Source organism: Simochromis diagramma, unplaced genomic scaffold, assembly GCF_900408965.1.
Source record: "Simochromis diagramma unplaced genomic scaffold, fSimDia1.1 OVJJ01000483.1, whole genome shotgun sequence".
NCBI lineage: Eukaryota > Metazoa > Chordata > Actinopteri > Cichliformes > Cichlidae > Simochromis > Simochromis diagramma.
In genome coordinates, this window is record NW_024386835.1 from 1,424,495 (window position 1) to 1,451,450 (window position 26,956).

The window sequence follows — 26,956 nt, forward strand, 5'->3', positions numbered from 1 at the left end:
ATAAGTTCAGTGTAAAGTTAGTGTTCATAATTAAACAATAACAGAGAGACTGCATAAAAACGACATCCACAGGAGAGTTCCAAGAAGAAAACCACTGCTGACCAAAAAAGAACACAAAGGCTCACCTCACATTTTCCAAATCCATTTTGATGATTCCCCAGACTTCTAGGGAAATATTTTGTAGACTGATGAGACAAAAGAAGGTTTAAGTCATGTTACATCCTATCATAGAGCATTTTATAAAAAGGACATCGGACATCGTACCAGCAGTCAAACTTTGTGGTGGTAGTTTTCTGGTCAGGGGCTGCTTTGCTGCTTCAGGCCAACTTGGTGTATTTTATGAAGCCATGAATTCTACCAGAAAATCCCGAAGGAGAATGTCTGGATTTTTTCTGCATTGTCATTAAATGAAATCATCAGTTAAAAACTGTATTTTGTGTTTACTCTGGTTTGTCAGATTCTTTTTTTGTTTGTTTGTTTTTTGCTGATCTGAAACATGTAAGTATGCAAAAAACAAAAAACCCAAACAAACAAAAAAAGAAACCGATTTTACTGTTTTAATGCACCGCATTAGGGGACACCTTGTTGTAAAGGATCATAACCAGTAGGTGGCGGTAATGCTCACTTAAATGCTTTTTAATGCTCTTAAAAGGTGAAGTCAAAGCGAAGAAGACTCTTGTCGCTACAGACCGGAACAAGTGGAAAAGCTTCTAGAAAGGTTTTGAGTATCAGGCTGTCATCGTGTGTAGGGAGGTGATTTATTAAAACGGTATGTAAAACTGACAAAAACTGCATTTTATATCTGCTTCCGGTTATTTATTTATGTAAAGCTTACGTTTTGCTACAGCATCCATGAGACGTATCAATCAAGCATACAGCGAGCCCTAAAGTGACCTTGCTGTGTTAGCGCCTGTAAGCAAGGTACAAAATCAGCCTGTTTTATATAATTACACAATTAATGTCCTCAGTTAATCTCCATATTATATGCTTTGTGTTTCTGCAGTTATGAGTAAGATCAGGCCTGTGACATCTCTGGCTGCCTTTCATCTTTAGCGTAGCTCAACTCATGTTACGTAACGCCAGTTACTTAATCCTCTTATGTTGCTGGTCAATTGACCCATTTTACAGTGGAATAATTACTAATATATTTTTTAAATATGGAACTACTTCTGCTTAGCTGTAATACGTGTAATGAACATATTACACGTTTGTTTTATTATGTTACAAGTGAACGTTAAAGTGGTTAGAAGTATCAAATAGTATGTGTTTCTTTGCAATTGTGAGACATATTTTATGTCAAACAGACACACACAAACTATCTAGCCTATTGACCGCATATGTAAAGTGCGAGAATGAGGGTTGTGTTATATCTTTTGACGGCAAACGTTTCTGTTCCCGTGAGCAAACTCCATCCACAGTCTGTGTAACGCAGTGACATATATTTGGTCCACAGTGTCTCTGGAGACTTAATATTTTCACCAGAATGTGATGTGATAAATGAGAGAGACAAGCTGACAACTGTTATTACACTCTATGGGGAAAAAATCAAAATGTATAATTAATTGGAAAAAAAAATCATAGTCATGAAAAACGATATTATTTTTATGTAAGTTATATGTACATTACAAAAAGTTTTAATATTCCTTTTTTTTTAATGGAAAAACTAGTAATATATCCTCACTGAACCATGATCTGTTAGAGGTAAAGAACACCACTGCACGAAACATTGATTGAAATGGTTAGTAACAGTTAGTACTAATAATATTTTTTTTTTCCAAATCTTTCCACAGAATTGTTCACAAACGCTTGTCCTGTACTAAACCATGGGAACTGATAGAAGGTGAGGTCCACATAATCCTTGTGATGTTCAGGAACACGTTGAACATGTGCTCATATATTTAAGTCTCTGGTGCTTTTGCAGGATTAGTCGTAGCGAACGTACTGGAAGATATGGTGCTGATATGCGCAAACACGATCCAGAGTGCTATGGAAAACGAAGCAGAGATGTGGAAAAGGATTATGATCGACGCTGGGTCCATGATAGGTACAAAGACTACTGTGATGAACGCAGGGACCAAGACAGCCCAGAGGTAAGTGGAGAAGAATTCCTTTGCGGCTTGAAGTACGTCTTGATCAGAGTGACACTGAATTTGTTGTTTTTGAAGTTAAACATTACATTATTATATATTTTTTCTCTTACAGAGGAGCCGAAAACGACGCAGCAGCAGCAGATCTGATGATGAATATGATGGTGAATATCCAGAGCAGGACTACAAAATGGAGGAGGAGGAGGAGAGCAAAACGATTATGCTGAGGGGGCTCCCTGTCCACGTCACAGAGGATGATGTAAGCTCACAGTTCGCCATTCAGTGGCATTCATGCTTTTTAAAGGAAAAAACACACCAAACTGTATATCATATAACTTTTTCATGAGTTGTAAGGAATCTCTTGCAAGAAGTTCAAAGCTGTAAACTGTCACAGGATGGGTGTAAAACTTTGGCACAGAAATCAGCAACACTTCACGACCTTTGTGTGTGTGTGTACACCTGTGCACCTTGCCATCTTTCCCTTCCCTATATGGAATTATCCAGGTGTTAATCTGAGCATTTTGGAGAGGGGGATTGACATCTGTCATAATTAATATACACTGGGAAAAAGAAAAAAAAATAGTGTCTTGTTGGTAAGTACAACAATATGTCAAATATGTCAACAATGTGTCAAATAATAGATTAAAAACTGCCCTAAACTTTACCAGGCATCACTTGACACAGGTGAAAGTGAGAACACACATTCCCAGCGCAGACATTAGTAAGTCTGTAAACTACCTGCTCATTAGTAAAAAGTCTGTATGATGTTGGATTGTGATAGGATATGCTGGGCTGAGCCGATAACATCCAGGGTGGAATGATTGTAAAGCACACATTTTGAATAACTTTATACACGACTTTGGTGCACAAGTTTGAATTTCTTTTAGATTTTCACTAGATGTCACTTCCACCAGACACTTCTGAAAGCCATCAACAAGCTTCTGTTATAATTCCAACAATATTTGACCGATTTTCTTGGCAGAATTGCTAAAATTTATTTAAATTAATTGGTTGGGACCCTGGAAAAAGAAGAGTCCAAAAAATATTTAAAAGCCCAAAATTACCATGATATTCATTTTCATGATGAGTCTGCGTGGGTTCTTTATGGGTACTTCAGGTACTTTTTACTCCCACAGTCCAAAGACATACAGTTATTGGGCTTAGGTTAACTGGTTATTCTAAATTGGGAACATGTACCTCATGGTTCACAACCAGTTTCCAGAAAGATGGTTTTAAGTAAGGAAACAGTAAGTAGGAAGAAGATCTGTGTTCTGATGAGTCTCACGTCTGCTTCTGTTTTGCAGATGCGTACAGCTCTGGAGCAGCTACAGGGACCACAGCCTGTGGATGTACGTTTGATGAAGAAAAGGACAGGTGAGCGATACTCTTCAGAGGAACGTTCCTCGTTCCTTTCCGCGCTTGATCTTTAAACCCATCTTTCCTACTTTATTACAACCCCTGGAAAAAGAAAATTAAATATTGTCGTAGGGTTCTTTGTGTCATATAGAAATTCTGATTTGATGACATGGACAGGTAAGAAGTTAAGGGTATGTAAATTCTACCATCATGATGTTGTAAACATCCCCGCCGCCGTGCAAGCCCATTGTAACTTTGAATTTTGCACCAAAGCATTCTGACTAACACGCCTCCCGTCTATATTTGAATGCTGTCTCTAGGTATAAGCCGAGGTTTCGCCTTCGTGGAGTTTTATCACTTGCAAGATTCTACCCGATGGATGGAGACCAATCAGGTTGCTTCAACAATCACCAAGTCTAGAAATATTCTTGGAGATTAGAACCCAAATTAACCAGTACAGTAATGATGGCACTTTACAAAAAGCCCAATTTGTTTGTATTTAGCCAAAAAATCTTGATCATAGATCTGTGATATCTGAGATGTAGTATTTCAGATATCTCACATCTGGTGATACTTCATAGCAGCATTATTGAATTTTTGTTTTCTGTGAACACCACTGTAAAAATGCACATTTGTTTGGTTTATTCTCTTAAAGCTTACAAAAGAGGGAGAGTTTGCTTCCTGTTAGCAAGTGGACTTGTTTAGTACCGACTGCCCCGGGGTTTTTTGCACATTCTGCTCCAGCTCTGTCACTTTGATAGTTTCTCATCTCCATTTAATATCCGAAGACTGGAGTGAGATGTGGACGGGCTGGCAGCACTCCGGTCCCAAACACTTAGAAATCTCTTTTTGAACTCAATCCCTCATTCTCTGAACTTTCCGTCTCTGCTCCTTTTTTTTTGTCCTTGAGACACCCCCATCTAAGCAACAAGTTAAAACCTAGCCACTCTTTCCTGTTCCCTCTGCTCTCACTCATTGGGTGGGGTAGCACCGGGATCTCAGCACTTGCCTCTTTGGCTCAGACGTGTCGTATTTTGGTGTAACTGTTGTTTGTTTGTCTTTATTTTATTTCACAGAACAAGTTGGTGATCCAGGGGAAAACCATCGCAGTGCATTACAGCAACAGGAAACAGAAGTTTGAAAACTGGCTTTGCAACGCTGTGAGTGTTATCTTTGAACTTATCCCGCAATATTTCTCTTTTTTTCTTTTTGCTTATTGTAACAAAAATACACAATCGATGGTTGTTGCAGTGTGGTCTGTACAATTTTCGGAAGAGGCTGAAGTGTTTCAGGTGTGGCGCGTCAAAAGTTGGTGAGTTTTCCCCCTTAAGATGAGTTTTTTGTCTCTCTGTGAGAACGAGCAGTTCATTATATATCCTGCCTGGTGTTTTTTGGCATTGCTCTTTGTAGGTGACTCTACTGGTGTAAATGGTTTAAATGTCGAGTCTCAACAGCCAGGAGAATACAGTGGAGACAGTAAGTGTTTTTGTTTTGTTTTTCATCGATGACAGAAAGGGTGCAAAACAAAAAATGTATTTGGTATAAATGTAATCATCTTTATGTTATTAGATTTTATTTAATAATCATGTTTTATGTATTCTCTGTATTTCTTTTTAAATTAATAGTAATTAATTTCCACTTTTTTGGGGCAACTTGTGCTTTTTCATGTGAATGAGTGGGATGTCATGAGGTCAGCTTTTTGCTGATCAGTGTCAGGAGCAAACGCCTGCTTTTAGTTGGGAGATTACTGAAAAACTGAAGCGCTTAGATGATCTTTCTGAAAGTAATACTATCAAGTAATAAATATGTAGTAATATAATTAGATATTAAAGAATGGGGAAGACATTAAAATAGCTAAATGAATACTGTGGCAAATAAATACATTTATTGATGACTTTTCTCTTTGTTCACAGCGATCATTTTGAGGAACATTGCCTCTCTCTCTACTGTTGATGGAATTTTGAACTTACTGGCACCGTACGCCAACCTGTCCACCAACAACGTCCGCCTCATCAAAGACAAGCAAACGGGACAGAACCGAGGCTTCGCCTTTGTCCAGCTTTCATCCCCGCTGGTGCGTAGCTTTATTTTTCAGCAGTCAGTATGACTTTATAGTGTACGTTGGTGTGTTTCTAGCGGAGGTGTCGAGACAGTGTGGCTTTATGTCTTTCTACAGGAGGCTTCTCAGCTGCTCACCATTCTCCAGAGCCTTCAGCCACCTCTGAAACTGGATGGGAAAACTGTCGGCGTGGATTTTGCCAAAAGTGCTAGAAAGTGAGTAATTCCGCACATACATAACATATATTTAGACAGCCTGTTTTATATTCGTCATATATTCATCATATACTGTGCATACCTTTTGAGATCCTAGAATATAATAAAATACAAATCGGGGTCTTATTTTCATTCTGCATTAGCTTATATTTAATTTACACATAATTCTTTTCCCAGAGACTCAGTGCCGCCTGAGGGGATCAGAGCCAGCGCTCTCTCTGTTGCCAGCACAGCCATTGCTGCTGCTCAGTGGTCATCCAGTCAGGTACCATAGACTGTACCATGTCTAAGTAGAAAACGTGAGCTTCTATGGCTTGAGGGATTTAAAGAAATGGACCAAAAAGCTACAAATCAGTGATACTGTCGATATTAAGAACTGATTAAAATTACATGGACTCTTATATCTTATTGTCAATTAAAACAATACTTGATTAGTGGAGCCTAACATCAAAATCCAGGAAAGGATTTATTGACTTAACTAATTTATTTGCATTATGCTGATACAGTTGCTCTACTTTGGGTTGCTTTATTTTGTTTCTGACGTCACTTATCTGTTTTGTCTTTTCAGTTGCAGCAAAGCTCAGGTGCAACTTCAGATCAGATCGCTTTTCCAGAGAGTTATGCAAACGTGTGGCCACAGCAGCCTGAAGGACTGGTTCCTGTCGTTGGAGATGGATTACTTGGAGGTAAACAAGGAATCACTCGCAAAAATTTGGGGTGGTTTTATTCCGAGGCTGAGATTCTTGACTTCATCATCACTCTCCCCAGCGGCTCCAGGAATGGCGTCTGTGATCCCCGCATCTACAGCTGTGGTCATATCCCAGGCAGCTCAGGTCTACCACCCCATCATAATCAGTCAGCCTGCTGTTCAGGTAGGAAGTGTATTAATGTGGCGTCTTTGGGGTGAAAAAATGCTACTCGAATGTGATTTCTGTCTGTGTTGAATCCAAATGTTCATCAGGGTTTTTTCCCCCCTCTCCTACCTCTCAGACACATCCACTAGCTGTTGCAGCCCAACAGGCTGCTAGTGTTTGCACCACATCACTCACAACACCAGCCTCTTCCACTGTTGTAGCAACGATCTGTGCCGGACCGACTGCTAACACAACAGGTGAGAGGAGTTAGCTGCAGAAATACTCCTCTGTGTGTGAGTGATGGAGATGATGATGATAAAACTGAAGATAGAAAAAAGGCTTTGCTTCATATCTGCCTCTATTTCAATGTTTTTGTTTTGTTTTTTTATTTGTAGCTGTTCCTGACACCTCCATGTACCAATACGATGAGTCTTCAGGTTACTATTACGATCCACAGACTGGCCTGTACTATGATCCTGGCAGCCAAGTATGTGCACTTGATCTTATTGCATGTGCAGAACCCATGCCATGCAGCATATGTATTTATTTTAAATACACTGTTCACATTTTTTTTGTCTTCTGCTTGTCATCAATAGTACTACTACAACTCAGAGACTCAGCAGTACCTTTACTGGGACAACGAGAAGCAGGCGTACATCCCTGCACTGAGTGAATCCGGCACAAACACAGAACAAGCGTCCACAGCGAGCTCTGCAGCCATCTCTTTAACCACAGGCGGTAAAGAGGCCAAAGAGAAGAAAGAAAAGCCCAAAAACAAGTCCGCACAACAGGTAAGTGCTGCTCTGAAGATGTTGATCCTGTTAATAGCTGTTAGGTCGTCTTTGAAGTAATGTTTTTGGCATTATTAAATTGCAGATTGCAAAGGACATGGAGCGTTGGGCAAAAAGCTTAAATAAGCAAAAAGAAAGCATTAAGAGTACTGCCCAAGGGTTAGGATCTTTTAAGGATGAAGACAGAAAAGAGTCTGCTGCTGCAGATGCAGGTTTCTCCCTCTTCGAGAAGAAGGTAGTGTAACAGTAACTATTAAGAATAAATATGATGTGCTTTGGATCAGTGCAGTGGTGTACGGGTAGGTTCTAACTGGAGAAGCACACTGATTTGGAATATTATATTTAGAAAGTACATTTTCCTTCTATCGTCACGAGTCACTGAATATCTTTTAATCATGAGATTATATATGTTGTGGGTCTTTACTCGTGGGCTTCATTTGGTTCCTTTCAGCAGATCGGAAGCTTTGAGATGCCGTCCCTCATGACTGAACAAATCAAGCTTGAGGATGAGATTTCGTCTAAGGTTTGTTGTAACTTTGCAGCTGTTTCTCCTGTTTATTAGTAAAAATAAATCCTTTAACACTTTTCCTTTTGTCTGTTTTCATGTTAGAGTGATTTGGTCGCTGCCTACAATGGGGATAGCGACCCAGATGACAACGGCTCAGACCGAGCAGCCGATGAGGAGGGGAAAATGACCGACTGGAAGAGGATGGTGTGTCTGCTGTGTCGGCGGCAGTTCCCCACCAAAGACGCTCTGCTGCGTCACCAGCAGCTCTCTGACCTACACAAGGTGAGGATGGCAAACAGCGGGTGTTTAATGTGCAAGCAGCTATGAATATTCTGGGCTGCGCCATCTGTTCAAAGCAAAATGGAGCTCACATGCTGTACCTCACAGGAAATGGAGGTTGCATTTATTCGTGCCAGTGATTATTTTGTTCTCGTGTTTCGCCCATAAAATTACTTTTAATTCTTTTAGAAAAACTTGGAGATTGAAAGAAGAGCTAAGCTTTCAGAAACGGAGCTGGAAGAGCTGGAGAGGAAGGAGGCTGAGGTATTTTGCATCACAATGTCATCTTTCTGTCTCTGTTATTTTAAAAAAAGAAAAAAGAAAGAAATTTGAATGAGAACATAAGTTTTCTTGTGATTTTTAACAGCTGAAATACAGAGATAGAGCTGCAGAAAGAAGGGAGAAGTATGGTATTCCTGAACCTCCTGCACCTAAAAAGAAATTTTACAAAGCACCAAGCCCAACAGTGTAAGTGGGAGGAGTTTAATCTCACAGCAAACAGTCTATGAAAACTTTTAGTAATATCTTCTCCTTCTTCTCATTATTTTTATGTGAATTGGACCTTTTTAACACCTGTAATTCACCATCATCAGAAACTTTGAGCAGCCCACTAAAGACGGTTTAACAAGTGATAATATCGGGAGCAAGATGTTGCAAGCGATGGGCTGGCAGGAAGGCAAAGGTCTGGGACGTCACCAACAAGGCATCACCGTTCCCATCTCGGTGAGCAGACTTTTTTTTTGTCTTCCAAACTACCCCATGTCTGCTGGCCAGATCCTCTTAACAGATGGAATCTGCGCGCCAACGTGCTAATTTCTACCCACATAGCAATTAGCACTGCTGCCTGAGGGGCACCTGTGTCTAATATGTCATCTCTTATAATCGTCTTTGCTTTTCCTAACAGGCTTCATTGAGGACCAAAGGCACCGGTCTGGGCATTAAAGGAAGCTCATATGAACTCTCACCATCTGACACCTACAAGGATGCTGTGCGTAAAGCCATGTTTGCACGCTTCACAGAGATGGAGTGAACTGTGGAGAAAAGTGTGCGCTGTGCTCTGAAATCTTTATCATGTGGACAAAGGATTTGAGCACATAACATACAGGAGATTTTTCCACCTGTACAAACTTTTAACTGGAGTTTGTCTTGTTCGTTTAGGAAAAATTTAGCTTTTTAAAGCTAGATTTGTTTGTTTTCAGTGCACTTTACATGCACATTTTGTATATTGTTTGTACATAAAAATTATGTAGAACCTCTGAAGCTTTGTTTTGTGAGAACCTCTAAGAGTCAGTGTGATTAAATAAACCTGCACAATGTGCCCACAAGGTCTTGTGTGAATTTTTTTTTTTTTTTTTTCTCCTGATCAATGAGGGTTATTCTTGTCATGTTTGCATCTGCAGTGGTGTAGTCAGCTCCTCTCACCTATTAGTCCCACATTGATTTGACAATTACTATGCTCAGGTGTAAATGCTAGACACAGACTCTTAGTCGATTTGGAGTTAATTTTACCACTTTAACATCAGCTACTGCACTTTTATTTTTAACTGTGTGTTGTTAATCCCTGCATGGTCAAGAATTTATGTAGGAGTTGGATGTATTGGGGCTTTATTGAGCTGTCAAAGTATATACAAGACAAATGGTGATCTTCCTGTTGTGCAAAGTTCATCTTTTATTTCTACAATCCTCTCTGTGATTCACAGGGTAACACCGTCCTAAAAAAACCCTCAACATTTCTATAAAGAACCATCAATCTGCGTTCCTATAAACATATGAGAAGAGACCATAAACGTGTCAGCTTGGAGAAAGAAATGAGCATACATGTATTAAACAGATCCCTGGCTCTGGTGAATTTCTCTGAACCACCACTGGACAGTTTGCCAATTATTTCTGCCAGACTCTCTTTGGCTTCCTTAATATCCTCTTTCCTGGAGGGGCTTATGGCTGGCAGGTTTCACCTGCTCTTGCTCTTCTTGCCAGTCTTTTTAAAATACTTCACAGGATGCTTTGCTATGTGTGTTTGGCTCAGTAAATGTCTGATATTTACAGGAAGAAAAAAAAAAATTCCTAAAGACAGGCTGCTCTTCCACCACAACGGATGTGTGCTACTTATTTCAACTTTGTTTTATTAATTTCAACAATGACATACAAAGTTAGCAACAGCTAAGTCAATCTTGATTTCAGAACAGTGGTATGTCAGGATGTGTGCTACTTTGTGTTTCTTCTGTAATGATAAAAGGTGTTTCATGTCTTGAATTCCTACGCTGGGATTTTCTCTGGGTATCATCAAGCAGTGGCTTATCAGCTTTTGTCCACAGCCAAAGTGCTTCAGAATTAGATTAAGTAGTAGAGACTTTATGAGATGCTAAAATTTAAAAAGGTTGTGTCTCGTTTTCATGATACCGGCAAATCAGTTCTAAGATTAAAAGTCAATGAGTCAAAAGTGGAAGTGTTCATTCAGAAACTGTTCCTCAATTTGTAAATGTCATTTCCAGACTGACTAACGTCTGTCCATCTTTAATTCTTGATTTGACCTTTATAGCAGCAGGAAATCTGTAACGTAAAGTAAAGCATGCTCTTTAGGACACAAACATGACCATAAAACGTTGGGAAAAAAACAAGCTTCCGTATTATTATTAATTGATTAAAACTCTACTACTAAAATAATATACCTAGATGTGATATCAAAAATCATGGAAACAGTAACTAATCATCTATGTGTATTTGGAGTTGGGAGGTCGCCTTGTAATCGGAAGGTTGCCGGTTCGAGCCCCGGCTCGCACAGTCTCGGTCGTTGTGTCCTTGGGCAAGACACTTCACCCACCGCCTACTGGTGTTGGCCAGAAGGGCCGATGGTGCGATATGGCAGCCTCGCTTCTGTCAGTCTGCCCCAGGGCAGCTGTGGCTACAACTGTAGCTTGCCTCCACCAGTGTGTGAATGTGTGTGTGAATGGGTGGATGACTGGGTGTGTAAAGCGCTTTGGGGTCCCTAGGCGGGACTAGTAAAAGCGCTATACAAATACAGGCCATTTACCATTTGGATTCACCACATCAAAATCCACAGGAAGACCATACTGCTGTTTTACATGTGCTGTGCAGATGGCTCTGTTGCACAAAGCTTCCCTTTCATTCCCATCACTAGGGGTCAGCATCAGTTTTAGAGCCAACTCCTTCATTCATTCATAAATTAAACAACCAGAAAAAGAAAACTTGAAATTGGTGTGAAATGCAGTAATTGCAGTTATATATCTGTTTATAGCAATGTCTGCCTCAGCAGTAACATGGAGGTTGTCCTCAGCAAACTGCTGTTCATGGGGGTGGGATGGGAGAGGAGGATTAAGATGGTGTTGGTTCGTAATGCAGAGGTCACAATGGTGCAGCTAGAGGCAAAATTTAAATCCTCTTCCACGATCCCTACAATGATGATTCCATGTGTCATACCATGTGGCACAAAAAGGAAAGATGCCAAATCTTCCCAGGTTTCCTCTTGACTGACAGCCAAAAAGTGCAGATTAAGTGACCCTGTAGTAGCAGAATGACAGCACTGATCTCCCTGCTGATTAATACTGCAGCGCAGAGCAAACCGTGCTCACCGTCTCACAGGGACACTTGTGAATGCCTACTCAGTTTTCAGCATGTCTTTGGCTCAGCTTAACAGAATCTGTGTCAGTTGACTAAGCTGTTTTGCATAACACAGTCAGTCGCCACATTTGTGCTCAATAAAATTGTGAGGATAAGGCTGGCATATCTCATCTCCCAAGCGACAAATAATTTTAAGCTCGTGCAGGGGCGCCTCCTGAATTTTTTTCAAAGTGACACAATACGAATGACAAAAATTGTGTATGCAGGAATAAATTACAAGTTAATGTTTCAACTCATTGAGGGATGTCTTCTTCTCTTTTGTGCTCGTGTTTATTAAAATTATGTTTATTAATTATTACTATGACTGTATCAGGCCCTATCTCAGGCTTACATCGTCTGTACTTGGGCTCATTGTTCTGTTGAATGACCCACTTTCAGCCAAGCTTTAGCTGTCAGACAGATTGCCTCACATCTGACCCTAAAATACAGAGAGGTTTGTATTGACTTAGGGACAGAGACATGCCCATGTCCAGTGGCTGCAAAAAAAGCCCAAATCACCCCCCGCCTCCATCACCGTGCTGACAGTTGCTATGAGGTGTTTGTGCTTGATTTTGATCAAATATGGAACTGTGCATTAATTATGTCCAGATCTGTCCAGAGGACTTTGTTCTAGAAATCTTCTGGTAATCTTGTAAACCTAAACTGTGCTGCAATATTCTTTATAGTAAAATAAAAAATAGTTCTAACCTTAGCTGTAACCAAAGCCCCAGATCCTTCCTTTAAACCTAGATTTAACATTTAATAGTATAATATAAAGATTTACATTTGAGGTTTTAGGTCCCATGATGAAGAAGTCACGTCCTCATAATGTGACTCTATAATCTGATTTGGGTTTAACTGGACCACAAACACAAGTTATATGTTAATACAAACACACACACACACACGAACAATGGTTAGCCAGCCTAGGTACTCATGCCCCCCTACAGCCTAGTATATTGTTATGAAGTTTGAATGCGGCATATTAAAAAATTGTGAGTAACAGAAGTTTTTACTGACTTTGACATTCTGTGTGACCTTGACCGTGACCCGATGTTCACCACAGTGAAATCAGCTCAAGCTCTTATTGTTATCTACCATCACACAAAATTTGAACACGATATCTTAAAAACTGTGGCTGTTAGACTGCAAACAAACAGATATAGCCTAAACTTTGGAGCTCTCGCATGAGATATTTTTTTAAATTATTTTGCAGAATGAAGCTTGTTTATTTTGCCTAAATTGTCATATTATAATTTGTTGTAAGCGGGTAATGCTTTCAGAATGCTTTGAGGCAGTTTGTTTGTTGTCAGCAAACAAGAATTGAACCGATTGTGTTCCAAGTCCCCACAGATGCTATCGTCGTTTTAGTGGTTTACAGTGTTTGCTCTAGCTTACAGATGCTCCAGTGTTGGCTGCATGTTGCACCACGAGCAAAAGTTATGTGCATGTGTAGTAAGGGTGTCAATATTTGTTCAAATGCTGAGTGTAGCAATCGTCCCCTGAGGCTGTAGTGTCTGGAGCACAGGGGCTTGCATTGAGAAGTGATTGAGATCTTATCACAGTGAAACCTCAGCTTGCAAAAAATACTACACTGAATCAACAACTTGTCCATTCACAAACACCCCAAGAGACGTATTAATGCAGGCTAAACATTTCTGGCAACCAGTCTAAGCTTACGAGTGCAGCCTGAGCAAAGACCTTCTCTAGGAGTGACCTGATGTTGTGTAAAGCTTTACTGGTGGATAAAAAAATGCCAGAAAAGTAAAATTAATAGAGTTAATCATTGAATTTAATCTCTATTAAGACAAATATCGCCTTATTAGGAAAACTATTTGCATTAATGAGCTTCTCTGTTGAATAAATTGGAAACCATCCTTCAATCAGCTATACATATTTATCCTTCTATAATTCAGCTATTCATTCATATTTATGAGGGGAAATAAATCAAATTTCACTAATTAAACCAACATGAATGTCCATGAATGAACTTTGCAAGCCTTCAAGGAATAAAAAGTAAATAAATAAAATAAATGAAGATCACAACTGCAGCTTCTTCTTTCTCTGCAGTTTCCAAACCATGCACATTGGATAGGTGTCAAACATAGAGAAGAGGCGCCTCTTCTCTATGTTTGACACCCCTGATATGATCTATAACTTTATTAACTCACAGGTTTTCAGCATTAGGAAAACATTTCTCCAACCTCTGTGTTTCTGCCATTTTCTCCCATTTCTGCCAGTATCAAGCCACCTAGAAGTCATCCTCCAAATTATTAATAGTTATTCACTTTATGTACCTGTGGGATTTAGTCTGTAAGTGGAAATTAAACATTTCTTAGAGTTTTCTGCATCAGTAAGGTCAAATCTTTGTATTAGTAAGCTTTATTATGAATATGCCCAGTTCTTTGAAGTTTGTCTGATATGTTATTAATCCAAGGGTGGCATACTGGTTAGCACTGTCACCTCACAGGAAGAAGGCCCTAGGCTGGGCGGGGTCCAGTCTTGGGCCTTTCTGTGTGGGGTTTGTTCTCCCTGTGTCTCTGTGGGGTTTCTCTGGGTTCTTCGGCTTCCTCCCAACGTCTAAAGAAATGCACGGGGTTAGATTAGTTTGAGACTCCGAATTGATCATAGGGATGAATAGTTGTCTCCTTGTTTTTGCCCTTCAGCAGATTGGTCCAGGGTGTACTCCACTTTCTGCACATTGACAGATGGGTCAGGCTTCACCCCCTGGCTAGAAAATGGATGTTTTTATTTAGTTTACAAAAATGACAGTCCATAATTCAAGCCTAGGTCTCTGTTTGTTGCAGTGTGGAAGAACTGAATGCTTATGACCTGCTTTTGGAAGTAGCAAAAATCATTTATAATATTAAATATTAATAATAAATATGTTTACCATTTGTTGACTGAGTTGCAAAAAACTATTGAGAACTGCAAACAGAGCTATAGTGAACTGGTCAGTCAGTGGGATTTGGCGAGAGAACAAAGCATGGCACTCATTTTGTCCATTTAATTAGGTGCATTAGACTTTGCTGTTTATATGTGTGCGTGTGTGTGTAATAAACAATGCTGTGAAAAAGCAGAGTTGTCAGTTTAAACAGGAAAACTTTGTGTGCCATGTTGTCAGGTGGGTTGTTGGGAAAGCCACACAGATCCCCAGGACATGCTGTACATTGTCATGTTTGTCTACGGCAGAAGTGTTTTTGTTCCTTTCCTCGGGGATCTAAAAGGAAAGACATCTAAGACTACACTCAGAACAAATGACTTTCAAACAGAAGAACCCACACTGCTAACACGCTCGTCTCATGCAGGCAAGTTGTTCAAGTGTCCAGGCCAGCTGTCCAAACAAAGCACAACTGAATTCAATATCTGAGGAATCCACTAATCCACACAATAGCTTAGAATAAGCTAATACATTTATTTGGCAGCATTCATAAAATGTGTTATTTCATATTATTTGTTTCCTTGGGAATGTTTTGGATTTCCCCCCCCAAAATGGATTTGATAACCTCTCTTTAGATATTGTCACGAACCGGGCCGTACGGTCATGACAAAGAAAACCCCAGACATGGTTAGGAATGTGTTCCAAGCCGCTTTATTCTTTTAAAACAAATAAAACAGAAAAGAAACCCTACTGTCAAAATCAAACAGTGGTGTGTGTAATCAGTACCATCAGTAGTGTGTGAAGGAATGGATGAGTGGAAGATGATGCGTGCAATAGTGTCAGAAGCAAAAACCAACCCTAGCGCAGCCAGAGTCCAACCTAAACTATGCCCTAAAGGCTTTTTATATAGAGTCCTGACACGCTGGCCCAGGTGCTGCCAGTGTCACTGATTGTAGACGGGAACCCCGCCTCTCCAATGCCTGCAAACAAGACACACACGAGCCAAAAGGAAGGCAGGGTGCAGTGGGTCGTCACAATATTATATTGAGTCTGAGTGTTATTAACTAAGAAAAAGTAACTTCTTCTTCTTTTACCTTTTATCTGTTATATTCATTTTGTACAAATATTATGACTGCATTGTGTTGATGCATTGCTAATGGATGAATATGTTGTCCAGATACAATCGATTGAGGAGTTTAACAAGTTAATGAAATGAGGTATTCAATCACACAAAGATCATCCCAGCAGAAGATTTTCTGGGACTCACCCCAACAAACATCCTTCTGAGCCTTTCATTTTCACTGGCTCTGCCACAGGCTTTAGATCATTAAAATGATTCTCTCAAACATGCAGCTGGATTGTGTGTAATAAGTTAAGAAATTACTTGACCATATGAATGGTTTGGAGCAAAGTCTGTGTGACATCAGAATTTCTAACTGCATCTCTTTTTAAATCATAATACTAAAAGAAAAAAGATTTGGAAAGAGCAAAAATATTTGTTACATTTTATTGGTATCATGTATTGGTAATTTGAAAGGCACATTTTTGATCCCCCCTCTGCTAATGTTTGCTGCCTTCATTCTTGCACACGGACCCTGTTCCCTGTTTGGGCCTCAGTGTTTCAGCTCCCTCCTGGAAAAAAAACAGACTGTCTTTCAGGGAATTCCTCCTGCAGAGAGGAATAATGCTATGGACATTTCTCTGTCGTGCAGAGCACTGTCTGCAATGCAGGGTCTTTGAAGGATGGGCAGGTGGCCCAAGTATGTGTTTGCATGTGTAGAAGAGGGGACACTCTACAAACTTGTTTTGTAAAAACTTTCTCAGATGATTGAAGTCTTGAGAGAACAACAAACAGCAGTCCTCTGGTATGACAGATGTCTCCTCTTGATAAATGCTTCTGAAATTCTTTGATTATTTTAGCTTCCTGGGCCATTATGTAACATTTACAGCTGGTTTTGAACTGATTATTTACATGATTACAGATCTATGATAATATGTATCTACAGATCTGTATCTATGCATGTATGGATGCCTTTCCAAATTGTGATATCAGTTCATATGCAAGTGATGTGTTTGATGATGATGTTGGTGTTGATGATGTTTTTACAATGAGGGTAGTATAAGGCCAGATAAAGTGTGCTGTGCTGTTGAGAAACTGGCAACGAGCAAAGCATGTGCACCTGAAGGAATATCTCAAGTTTGCCAGCAGAACAATCTCAATTTTACTTCCTTTGGTGGATTTTTAGTGCACATCCTCCTACCTTACTCCATGTTAACTATTCTACATGTGCCTATAGTCAAATACAAAACTGGTAAAATAGAAAAGCATATGCCAATTTCTCTGGATTCAGTACTGTCAAAGATTTTAGCCCAAATTTGTTCAGATGGGCTTCAAGAATATGAATCAACCACAGACAGTCAGCTGGGTTCTAAAAATAAACACGGCAGCGATTTGTGCATATACGATCTGAAGGGGGTTGTTTAAAAAATATAACAGACAAAAACGAAACTATATTTATGTGCTTCTTCTCTGCTACCTCCAGCTCCATCTCCTGGGTTCTTGCCATTGCCACCTTCACTACCTCTGCTCCTTACATCTTCACCTTTTCTACCTGTCTCTCTCTCATTCACACACATATTCTGTCTTGCTTCTACTGACCTTCATTTCTCTTATCTTGCAAATTCATACCTCCACCTCCCCAGGCTCTCATCCACCTGCTCTCTACTCTCACTACATATCACAATGTCATCAGTAAAAATCATAGTCCACGGAGACTCCTGCCTGACCTCATCTGCCAACCTGTCCATCACCGCTGCAAACAAGAAGGGGCTCAGAATAGATCCCTGATGTATGTCCAACCCCCACCTCGAACTCCTCTGTCACACCTACCACACACCTCACGCAGTACCACGGTTCCTCTCTTAGATATCCGTGTCGCATCATCAGTAACGATCTCTTTCTGTAGATGATGACGACGTGCAGCGACACTGCATGCACAAACATGTGAAGCTGGCATCCACAATAGCTCCTTTTAGAGCCCGATGTGCTCCACTATATACAGCACATGCACTTACAGTAAAGAGCTTCAGGTGGCATATAATGATGCATTCAGGATCTTGCTCAAGCTTCCAAGACAAATAAGTGCAAACCAAATGTTTGTGATGACCTTTCATGCCATGCTTAGAAATTTTATGCAAAAATTTAGGTGCTGATTAATTAATTCTGAAAATGTGGTCATAATATTCTTAACTGTACCTACTTTAGGTAACACAAGATATTCCTCCTACTTCTGGAAACATTGGAACATTTGCTTAATCATCACTGATGATTGTCTTTTTGTTGTTGTTGTGTTTTCCTGTTTTTCTTTTTCTTTTACATTAAAAATGGACTATGATGTCTGAAACAACGTTTTGGTACAGCAAGTTTTGGCACAACAGTCAGTTCTACCCACAACATCTTCTCTGTTCATCAGCATTTGTTCATCTTTTACTGGGAATGTAAATAATGCAAGATTTAAGCTTCACTGAGCACTTCAAAATGAGCAACTCTGCATTAAAATGTGTCAGCGAGCTTTTTCTTATTACATAAATTGATCCTTAAGGGAAATCGCTGCTTTTAAATTGCAGTAAAAATAGTTATCTAGTTGAATGACTGCTGCCATATTTGATGTGGATCATATTTTCTCTTCCTTCTTATTTACTTTCTTCATGTAAATCAACTTGAGCTGGCATGTAATCCGCTTTAACACCTACACACTGACTCATGCCTGTAGCCCCCAAAGCCCGATGTGAAGTGTTGCCAGTGTTAGCTGATGTTCACACAGCAGAAATACGAATCATCGTCACACTCGATTCACTTGATCTACTAGACGGCCTATAGTCCCACATACAGAATCATCTCACCGAAACCGACTCTCAGGTAATTGCATAACCGCATCATTTCCACAGCAATGGCCGGTTATTGCTCATCCACGAGTTGGCCATGTTTCAGGGATAATCATACAGTGACTGGCATCTCTCTCCCAAATGATGAATGCATCAGTAGACTGATCTTAATTGTCTTTGATTGCAACATCTTTCAATCCTGCAAAGTTAACTGAATGGGTTTACTGGTCTGTGATGAGATGTTTTCTCCCTGTTTCTCCTAATTATGAAGATGGTGGGGGCTGTGGTGCTGTGGAGGACTGACAGGAGGCAAAAAAAGAAAAAATGAAAAATCTTGCTCCAGACTTGTGAGGAAAGCTCCTTGTAAAATACTTGATGTCTCAGTCTCAATGTGCCTTATTTTTTTCTGTTCTGTGACTTTAAAGTCTAAATCCGCTTATTTACTCCAGTTACCAAAGTCATGAGCTGATATACGTCAAACATGTTTCTCCTGACCTCTCAGTACTCCCAGACGCCCATTGTTTTCATAAATCCCCTCAAAGCTGTTCACAAGGCTGCACTGCTTTGTTTCTCTGTTGCAAAATGTACAAAGATGTGTGTGTGTTTTTCCTCTTTTTTCATTTTTTTTTCTTTTTGACAAAATGATTAGGAATTTAAAACAAACAAACAAAAAATTCTGAAAACACCCTTTAACCTTTTAAACATATGCTTCTGCCCAGCAATTCACCTTCAACATCACTTGTCCAATACAGGCATTTTCCCTCCCCTATGACGTCCTATAATGTAAAATAAATCCACCTAGCAGACACATTCATGCTAATATTTCTAAAGAACATGCATTAAAAGCAGAAATTAAATGGTTGACTATAGAATTAGTGCATGGCTTCTTGGTCAGAGCTGTTTCTTCTGACCTGTATTAGTCTCATGATCCCCCAGTCCTCCCAGGTCCTGACTCACCTTCTGTATGTCTCCCCCCTATATGCTCTACTCTGTTTGTGTCTGTGTGGGCTTGTGTGTGGGCTAACGGTGCTTACCTCCTCACAGCTATGGGTATGGTTGCCCTAGTTTCTCCTGGCACACCTGATTTCCACTTCTACTTGCCTACAGTATATGACCTTGGTCCTCCTCTTCTTGCTGGGTTGTTGACACTAAGATCTCCTGGTGATTGAAGCTTGTTTTCTCGTTGCTCAGTAATTCTATTCATTTCCCATATTGACTCTCCTCTGCTGCAGATTTTGAATTGGTTGTGCCAGTCTGCCTTACCTGTGTAAGACTGTTACAATCCTGGGTCTTTTGACCCAGCGTTTTGAGTTTTAGTCTATTTTGATGTTTATGGTTTATGTTTAAGTTCATTAGGTTATCTGAGTTCATTTGTTTATTAGATTCCCCTCGTGTTTTCTACCCCTGTGGTAAGTCTCCCTTGTCCTTTATGTGTTTCATGTCTGCATGTCTTTTGTTGTCAAGTTCATGTAGTCATGTTTTATTTTGGAGAGGTCCTGGTTTGTTTATGGTTATTGTGGTTATAGTTCTTAGGTTTTGTTACCGTATATGGCTTCCTGTGTTGCATGTTGTTCTTGCGTGGTGTCTTTCTGTCCCATATTTCAGGTCCCTATGTTCTGTCTCCCCAGTCTGTTAAGTTTCCTGTTTTACTTTGAAGGTCTGTGTCTCATGTCAGTGTTTCTAGTTTTGCTTCCCTTGTCTCTTCCAGCCTAATTACTCCCAGCTGTGCTCTCCTTCTGTGTCTCATTTCCCTCGTTGTTCCTCAGTGTATTTAAGCCCTGTGTTTCTCTTTGTCAGTGCTGTAGTCTCCCTCATAGCTGTGATTTGCCCTGTCTCTCCTTGTGCTGTAGTTTTCCCAGTTTAGATTTGTGTCCCACCATGCCAGCAATAAAGCTGTGTTTTTTTTTAGTTTACTTTTCATCTCTGCAAGTTTGCGTTTGGGTCCTTCTCTTACCTGCACACAGCCGTTTTGTGACAGAAACCTCCCTGACCACATGAAGAAAGAGTCATCTGGATTCAAACATGTGAAATCTGAGTAGTAGTATTCAGTCCTGTGAGCAAACTGTGACAGCTCCATAGTTTAAAAGCAGAATCTGATTAAGCTCCTTATAATGTACTGTAATCTCGCTAATTGGAAAATACACTTTATTTGGTTATTATTGTTATTGTGAAAAAACTACCATGTTAGTCTGTGTGATGTTTGTTGGTGTCTGAGCCAGAACAACAATTTGTTGATCCAAGTTCACCTGTGAACTTTGGCCAGAGAGACAAAAGAATGCAGGCAGCCAGAAGATATTCTTATTTGCTTTTTGTTGGGAGCTTTTCTGCCAACAAAACAAGTTATCTTCAAGCCAAAAGCAAATAACTGCAACCTATCAATTCATATGCATCTCAAGTATTTAAGCTGAAAGGTTTTAGACTGCAAATGACATCTGAGCATAGCTGGTAGTAACCACATGCTTAGTCAGTGCTGATTGAAAGGATGTCCGTGGAATACTGTCTCCAAAACTTGTTTAAAGCTCTGGATGTAGCTGTGGAGGTTGAGCAGCAGCGAATTGGAAGGTTGGTGGTTTGATCCCTGGCTGCTCCAATTTCCAGGTGGCATGCCTAAGTATTCTTGGGTGAGACACTGAACCCCAACTTGCTCTTCGATGTGTTCATTGGAGTGTGAATGTTAAATAGAAAGCAGTTAGTTGTAGAAAATGCTTGTGTGAATGAGACATGTTGTATAAAGTGCTTTCAGTGCTCAAGCTGAAAAGTGTCAAGTAAGAACCAGTCCATTTCCTGCTCTGCTGTGTTTGTTACCAATTTCAGTGCGGTTATTTAATGACTTACCTTATGATTAACCATGTAGTTGCTCTCTATGTTCGGATTGGCTGAGATGAATTAATTACTGTCATACTTTTGGGTTAATTTCATTAGTATCTCTTCTCAGTGCTCATCTAACATGTGAAACAAACCTTTGGCACAAGCAGTTTCTATGGTTACACCTCGCTCTCGGAGCACTGCGTGCACTTCATCTTGTTAGCAGACAGATAAGGTGAGGCAAGGTGAGACCACATCCTTAAAAGAAGGAAGAACAGAGGGAGCTAAATGAATTGCTGTCCCTCTGGAATCATTGGCTGCATCTCCTTTGCATCCACTGCCTCCTCCTCATTAGTTAATATACTAGCCCCTCATTTATGGGAAAGGGAACCAATGAAAGACAGTTCTCTGGAGTTCAACCACACATTAAAGCATATACATTGATGCACACACTCATGGGGTTCACTCTTTGATGTACCATAGCATACATCTGTTGCGCTCCTCTGCTGACCTTCTGGGTTCCACAAGCCACTTTCTCAGCATCTCTGGCCCTTGCCTCTATGGGTAGCTGTTCCCCACTGGGTCATCCCCAAAGGAGATGCACCGTGGGGTTAAACGTCCTGTCTTTTCCACAAGGTCAGGGCTCAGTGCTGTACAGCTTCAAAGAAAATGGAGGCTTGCATGGCGTTTATTGTGAAGAGACTTTGAAATACATTTAAAGTTTCTAGAAAATTAATATAAATTGCCCATAAATTAGTCATTTTTTTCCCAGTAAATCACCAACACACATACAGTCAGAGACATCCGAGGGAAGAGGCACCTCGTCTAATTTTACCTCAGGTGTGTGTGTGACCTATCCTGTGAACGTGAGCTGGAAGAGGGAGAAAGGAGACGATCCCCGGAGCCGTGTGACATCAAAACGCGCTACTGCCGGTGACCTAGAAATAGCGCTTGCGTCGACCGTGTGCGTAAGCAGCGCTGGTGGCAAATAGTCGAGGATGCTGTTTTACGTTGCTGATGGCGTTTCAAACGGGAGACGCTGCAATTGGTTAAAATTTCATTACATTTTCTTTTGGAGGCAATTAAAGGAGACGCAATTAAATCGAGTAAACAAATCTTCTATGTGTCGGCTCCCTCAGTTCATTCACGATCTCTTTGTCTCACCGCGCGCACGCAGGCACGGTGATGAGAAATGCATGAACATGAAACATAAACCACAACCAACACCGTGTATGCACAACATCTTAATGACGTTTTAACCCATCTCGTGCTGGTCATCATTTCCGCGCGATTAAAGGTGCGTGCCAAACAGAGCCCAGGAGGAGCACGAGGAGGAGGAGGACGAGGGGGGTGTCTCGCGACCCGGCGCGCTCTCGCAGCATACACAACAAGAATTTGATTTGTGTCGCTGTGCATGCAGTAGGCGGAACCCGAACACTCTTCACATCCCACTTTTGAGAAGATTACGAGAAGAATTCATCGGGAAACACATGACAGAAAGGCAGCCGGGAGGCAAGGCGGTCGGACGTAGCGCGACAGAGGCTGTCAACGCGCAGGCAGGCAGAGGCGAGCGGAGGCAGGATTCGTGTGGAGATATTTGGAGTTGGAGGAGGGCATTGGTACTTCTCTGGTAAGGCAATGGAAATCTGCCGTAACCTTGATTTGTAGCTCTCTCGGTGTGTTAAACTTAGCAACAAGCGTGTTTTCTCACGTTGTAGAGATGAAAATGTTAGACTTCGCTCAGGTAAAAGAAAAACGATGCTCTCTGTGCATGCACATACAGAACATGAATATGCTGCTCGATGACGCTGTTGGGTTCTTTCATTCAAGTAACATGCAACAGACAGATGACATTACTATTGAGATCCTGTGCCACCCTTTGGGCTACACAGACTCCCCAAGAAGGCTACTTTCTTCCTCAGGGCTTATCCTCGTAGAACTACAGACTACATACATATTCCTCAGGAGACAGATTTTTTTTCCAGCAGTAAAAAATGGGAGAATTTTTATTTTTTATTTTTTTTTAAAGGAGAGTATTCACTTTAAATTCCCTGACTCTATTTTTTAATGGCCACTGCAAACTTAAAGACCAACTAAACTCTACACTGATTATTTTTCTATTTTTATTGCATATATATGGCGCTCGGGATTAGGAATTGCGTTTTAATGCCTTAGATTTTAGTGACTAGGTTGGATTTTACTGGTTCTGGCTGTTTAATCTGGCTGTGTGTTATATATTTCAGTCAAACTTGCAAGGCATCCACAGCTGGCTCGCACTGTCACAGTGTGGCTACAGGTGCCATCTGGTCCTGGTGTTTGGTGATCTTTGCCAGCCTGAGAGGCATAATTAACACTTCTGATTGCATGCCAATTCTGAGGAGGAAGTGGGGAAACAGAGAATGCTGCACATCACATGCATATATGCAGTAATAACTCTGTAGCTGATGTTTTTGGGCTGTGCTACACATGTGCATTACCTCTGTTTGTTTAACATGATATGGATACTTTCTATCATGCGTGCACAGAATGATATTAAGGATATGCATTAATCCATACATTAATCCATTCTAATAACTCAATAGCAGCGGCAGGTTTTCTGGGGTGACCTGCAGGAAAAGTCTTCAGTCATTCTCTCCTCCATGATGAGTCACTTCAGGGGCTTGAGGGCAGCAGGTGAAACTGTGACTGCTGGACTCGGCAGGCTGGAGCGGGCTGTCAAGAGCTCATGTGTAGCCTACTTGGCCACTGATGTTACAATTGACTGACTCCTCTTTCTGGTCCATGTGAGGGCAGTCTCCCACCCCATCCCAGAATTAAATCACACTGTTAACAGATTGATCCAGCCCCCGGTGACATTGTGTGTGCTGAGCTTTTGAGCTGCTGTGTGATTAAAAACCTCCATTTGACTTGGTCAGGTTGTATTTGTGTGCGTGTAAGCACATGCACGTGTGCACATACATGCATACAGCACTGATGATTGAAATGGAGGTTAAAAAGACTGTGTGATGTAAATGTCACTGCCCCTCAGATTGACTATAAAATACATCGATTGAGAAGACAAATGTGAAAGAATGAGGAGCGCCGCGTAAATGTGTTCGTGGTCTCCGTTCACACCTCTAAATGGTCCTCTACTGTAAAGTGATTCAAGTGTTCATCAATATTTGTGTTTCTTGTCTTTCAAACTCCAGTTATTGAATCAGAGATGTTGACGACTTCTTCACCGCCCTCTTTTTCTCTCCATTGTTAGATCAGATGCAGACACAGGACTTTACGAAGTTCTTGTTTAATATGATCAAAGCTCTGCGTCTGTGAGAAGTATATTCAGATCCTGGAGAAGTATTGGTGTACGTGTGCAAGAATGAAAAGAAAACATGGAGGGATTTCTCAGTCTTAGAAGGCAATGTAGTTCACCGTGAGAAGAAAGCAGCACCCTGCGGTGACTTTGTCAATAGTATTAAACTATGAAAGACCTAAGCCACTGTCTGGTCTTGAGAGATTTGATTTTGGTCTTAAAGAAAGGGATAAACTGAAGAATTTGCTTAACCCTTTCCCCTCCACAGTCACAAATAGATATTCATTTTGCCTTTTAATGATCAGTTCTGTATTTTGTGAGTTTCATGGGTTTATTCTTGGTAAAATGATGGGACATAACAGCTTTGTTGTGTTTTGAGTGCACATGCTTTACACTGGAACTTCTCACCTTACTGACTACAAATGTACATCAGATATACCATTTGTCTATAGTTAATATTAGTTCTCATTATAGTATGTAGACTTACATTCATAGACAAGGAGGTCCTGTGGTTAAGGTGTCATCAGTCACGGCATTACTGCATTTTCAAAGTGCAGACAGGTTTATTGAAAACTACCTGCACATGTCCTGAAGGGTGTTTTAGATGATTTACAGCTTGCATAAGGTCAGACCACTTGGGATAAATGCCAGCCCAATAGATGAGCTCTAAGAAGGGAAAAATAATTATACCAAACTAAGTAATTAAGAGTGGATTGAGAAGAGTCTAAACCAATGCCTCATACGAGGCACTGCCAGTTTAATTGAAATTTTATATTTGCTTAAATTCATGCCTGGTTTTGGAAAGGTGCAGCTGTGTGTATAATAATATATTGATTGGTTTGTAATGTGGATTCTTTTTCATTATTTTTTGTTTGTGAGCCCTTTGGGTGAATACCTGATTTCTGACTTGTAAGCTGTTCAGAAAAGAGTAAAAAAACAACCATTAGTTGTTTTTTTTTAAAAAAGGACCACACAAAGATGGAAATAATTTTGTTCTGTGGGATTTTTCCCCCCCAAATTCCCAGTATCAAGTTTGAGAACCACTGCCAGTGAGTTCTGTTAGTGGACTTTAGGTGATCACAGGGTTTTATTAAATTGGCAAGGACATTTCAGTAGGACACACAGAGGAAAATCTTACCAGTTGTCCAACTTAGAAACCCCTAAATTCTGAGTATGTTACTCCTAGAACTGCATTTTTGCTCATTTTCCATCACTGGCCACTGTGCTCTGTGAATTTCTATAAGGGATTTAATTCTTAAGCCTTACATTGATCTGATTACATTGTATGCCCACTGTGCCCTGGAGTTCTCCGTCATTTGGACATTTGGGATTTGGACTTTCATGGTGCTGTGGCATGTGACATGGTCAGCAGTACAATATCCACCCTGGTGGTCACACACTGCGTGAGTTGTACTTCCAGCTGAATGAATGCACTCTTTCCCCCCACACTTGCATCACCATGTGATGAGGAGGAAACAGGAGAGAGACGGGTAGCAGATGCCAGGAGGGGATGGTTCTTTGTTTTGGGACAAATGATAAAGAGAAGACTGAGCTGGCATTGAAAAGTGTGGCGATGAGGGATGTCTGCATGGAAGGCATTATATAGATGATGTCCTCTGCTGTGTACGTGCTGTCCTCTTTGCTTACTCCCTTGCCAATCTGCTGTTTGAGATACTGAGCAACAAAAGTTTGTGAAGAGACAAAAAGTCATATGTTGTCTGTATGGTTTTCTATCATTTATATACTGTATATTTGTCCTTTAACCTATGTTGGCAACCAAACCAGTTTGCACATGTATTTAATAAACAGGTACATAAGAAAGGAACAGACATTCTTGGTATCACAAGCAGACTCAGACACACTATTTGCAACATTTGCATTAAACCATCATTAGGCAAGTGGTTGAAAAAGAGAAGTCATCTCATATCAATCATAGTATATCTCGTGGCTGTAGTGTTAACGCTTCTGTACATCCCTTGTGTTCTTTACAAAGTACAAAAAATCCAAAACAGAGTTTTTAATTAATAAATAAAGTCTAAACTACAGACCCTGATGTTTTCATGGATAAACATAAACAATTTTAAACCGCATTCTCATAACTTACCAAAAAAAGTGACTTGTTCCCTACCCATTTCGCTTAAAATTACAGTGTGTAAAATACCACCACTAGGTGTCAGTAGATTGCAGATTGCAGTCAACTGAATTTTGTTTTCCAGTGTCTTATCCTAATTAAGATGGCTGCTGTTTACCTCAGCTGTCAATGTGTCCACATCTTTTTACTCTGGAGGAAGCTGTAAATCTTTGTGAAAGGAGTTTGATACCAGTC

The 26,956-nt window shown here is 40.4% G+C and overlaps 2 protein-coding genes across 5 annotated transcripts in view; both read left to right on the forward strand.

Moving 5' to 3' along the window:
* Nucleotides 1-643: 643 nt before the first annotated feature.
* Nucleotides 644-9,476, forward strand: LOC120731613 (RNA-binding protein 5-like). Of its 3 annotated transcripts, none has more exons than XM_040028709.1 (24): nt 645-769; nt 1,791-1,840; nt 1,922-2,090; nt 2,203-2,346; nt 3,392-3,461; nt 3,764-3,837; nt 4,520-4,603; nt 4,695-4,755; nt 4,854-4,919; nt 5,357-5,517; nt 5,620-5,717; nt 5,895-5,982; nt 6,286-6,403; nt 6,486-6,589; nt 6,708-6,828; nt 6,967-7,058; nt 7,168-7,362; nt 7,448-7,597; nt 7,814-7,885; nt 7,973-8,152; nt 8,339-8,413; nt 8,517-8,617; nt 8,743-8,872; nt 9,054-9,476. In XM_040028709.1, the coding sequence occupies exons 2-24, from the start codon at nt 1,824-1,826 to the stop codon at nt 9,177-9,179; spliced, it is 2,496 nt and encodes an 831-aa protein (XP_039884643.1). In that variant the 5' UTR covers nt 645-769; nt 1,791-1,823; the 3' UTR covers nt 9,180-9,476. The 3 variants fall into 3 exon arrangements, with proteins under 3 accessions (XP_039884645.1, XP_039884643.1, XP_039884644.1); XM_040028710.1 differs by having other exon boundaries at nt 7,817-7,885; XM_040028711.1 differs by lacking the exons at nt 8,743-8,872; nt 9,054-9,476 and having other exon boundaries at nt 644-769; nt 8,496-8,540.
* A 13,005-nt stretch (nt 9,477-22,481) lies between these two features.
* LOC120731616 (sodium-coupled neutral amino acid transporter 3-like) overlaps nt 22,482-26,956 on the forward strand; it is a 34,186-nt gene continuing 29,711 nt past the window's right edge. Inside the window, exon 1 of one of the 2 annotated variants that reach the window (XM_040028714.1) lies at nt 22,482-22,968. The gene's annotated coding sequence lies outside the window, so the exon portion shown is untranslated. The remainder of the gene's footprint in view (nt 22,969-26,956) is intronic. The other variant, XM_040028715.1, reaches the window with a different exon arrangement.

What these genes read in the sequence shown, in the direction of transcription:
- LOC120731613 (XM_040028709.1), top strand. An exon ending in GTGTGGCGCGTCAAAAGTTG is followed by an intron (nt 4,756 to 4,853) that starts GTGAGTTTTCCC and finishes TGCTCTTTGTAG; the next exon opens with GTGACTCTACTGGTGTAAAT. An exon ending in TCTCCCTCTTCGAGAAGAAG is followed by an intron (nt 7,598 to 7,813) that starts GTAGTGTAACAG and finishes GGTTCCTTTCAG; the next exon opens with CAGATCGGAAGCTTTGAGAT.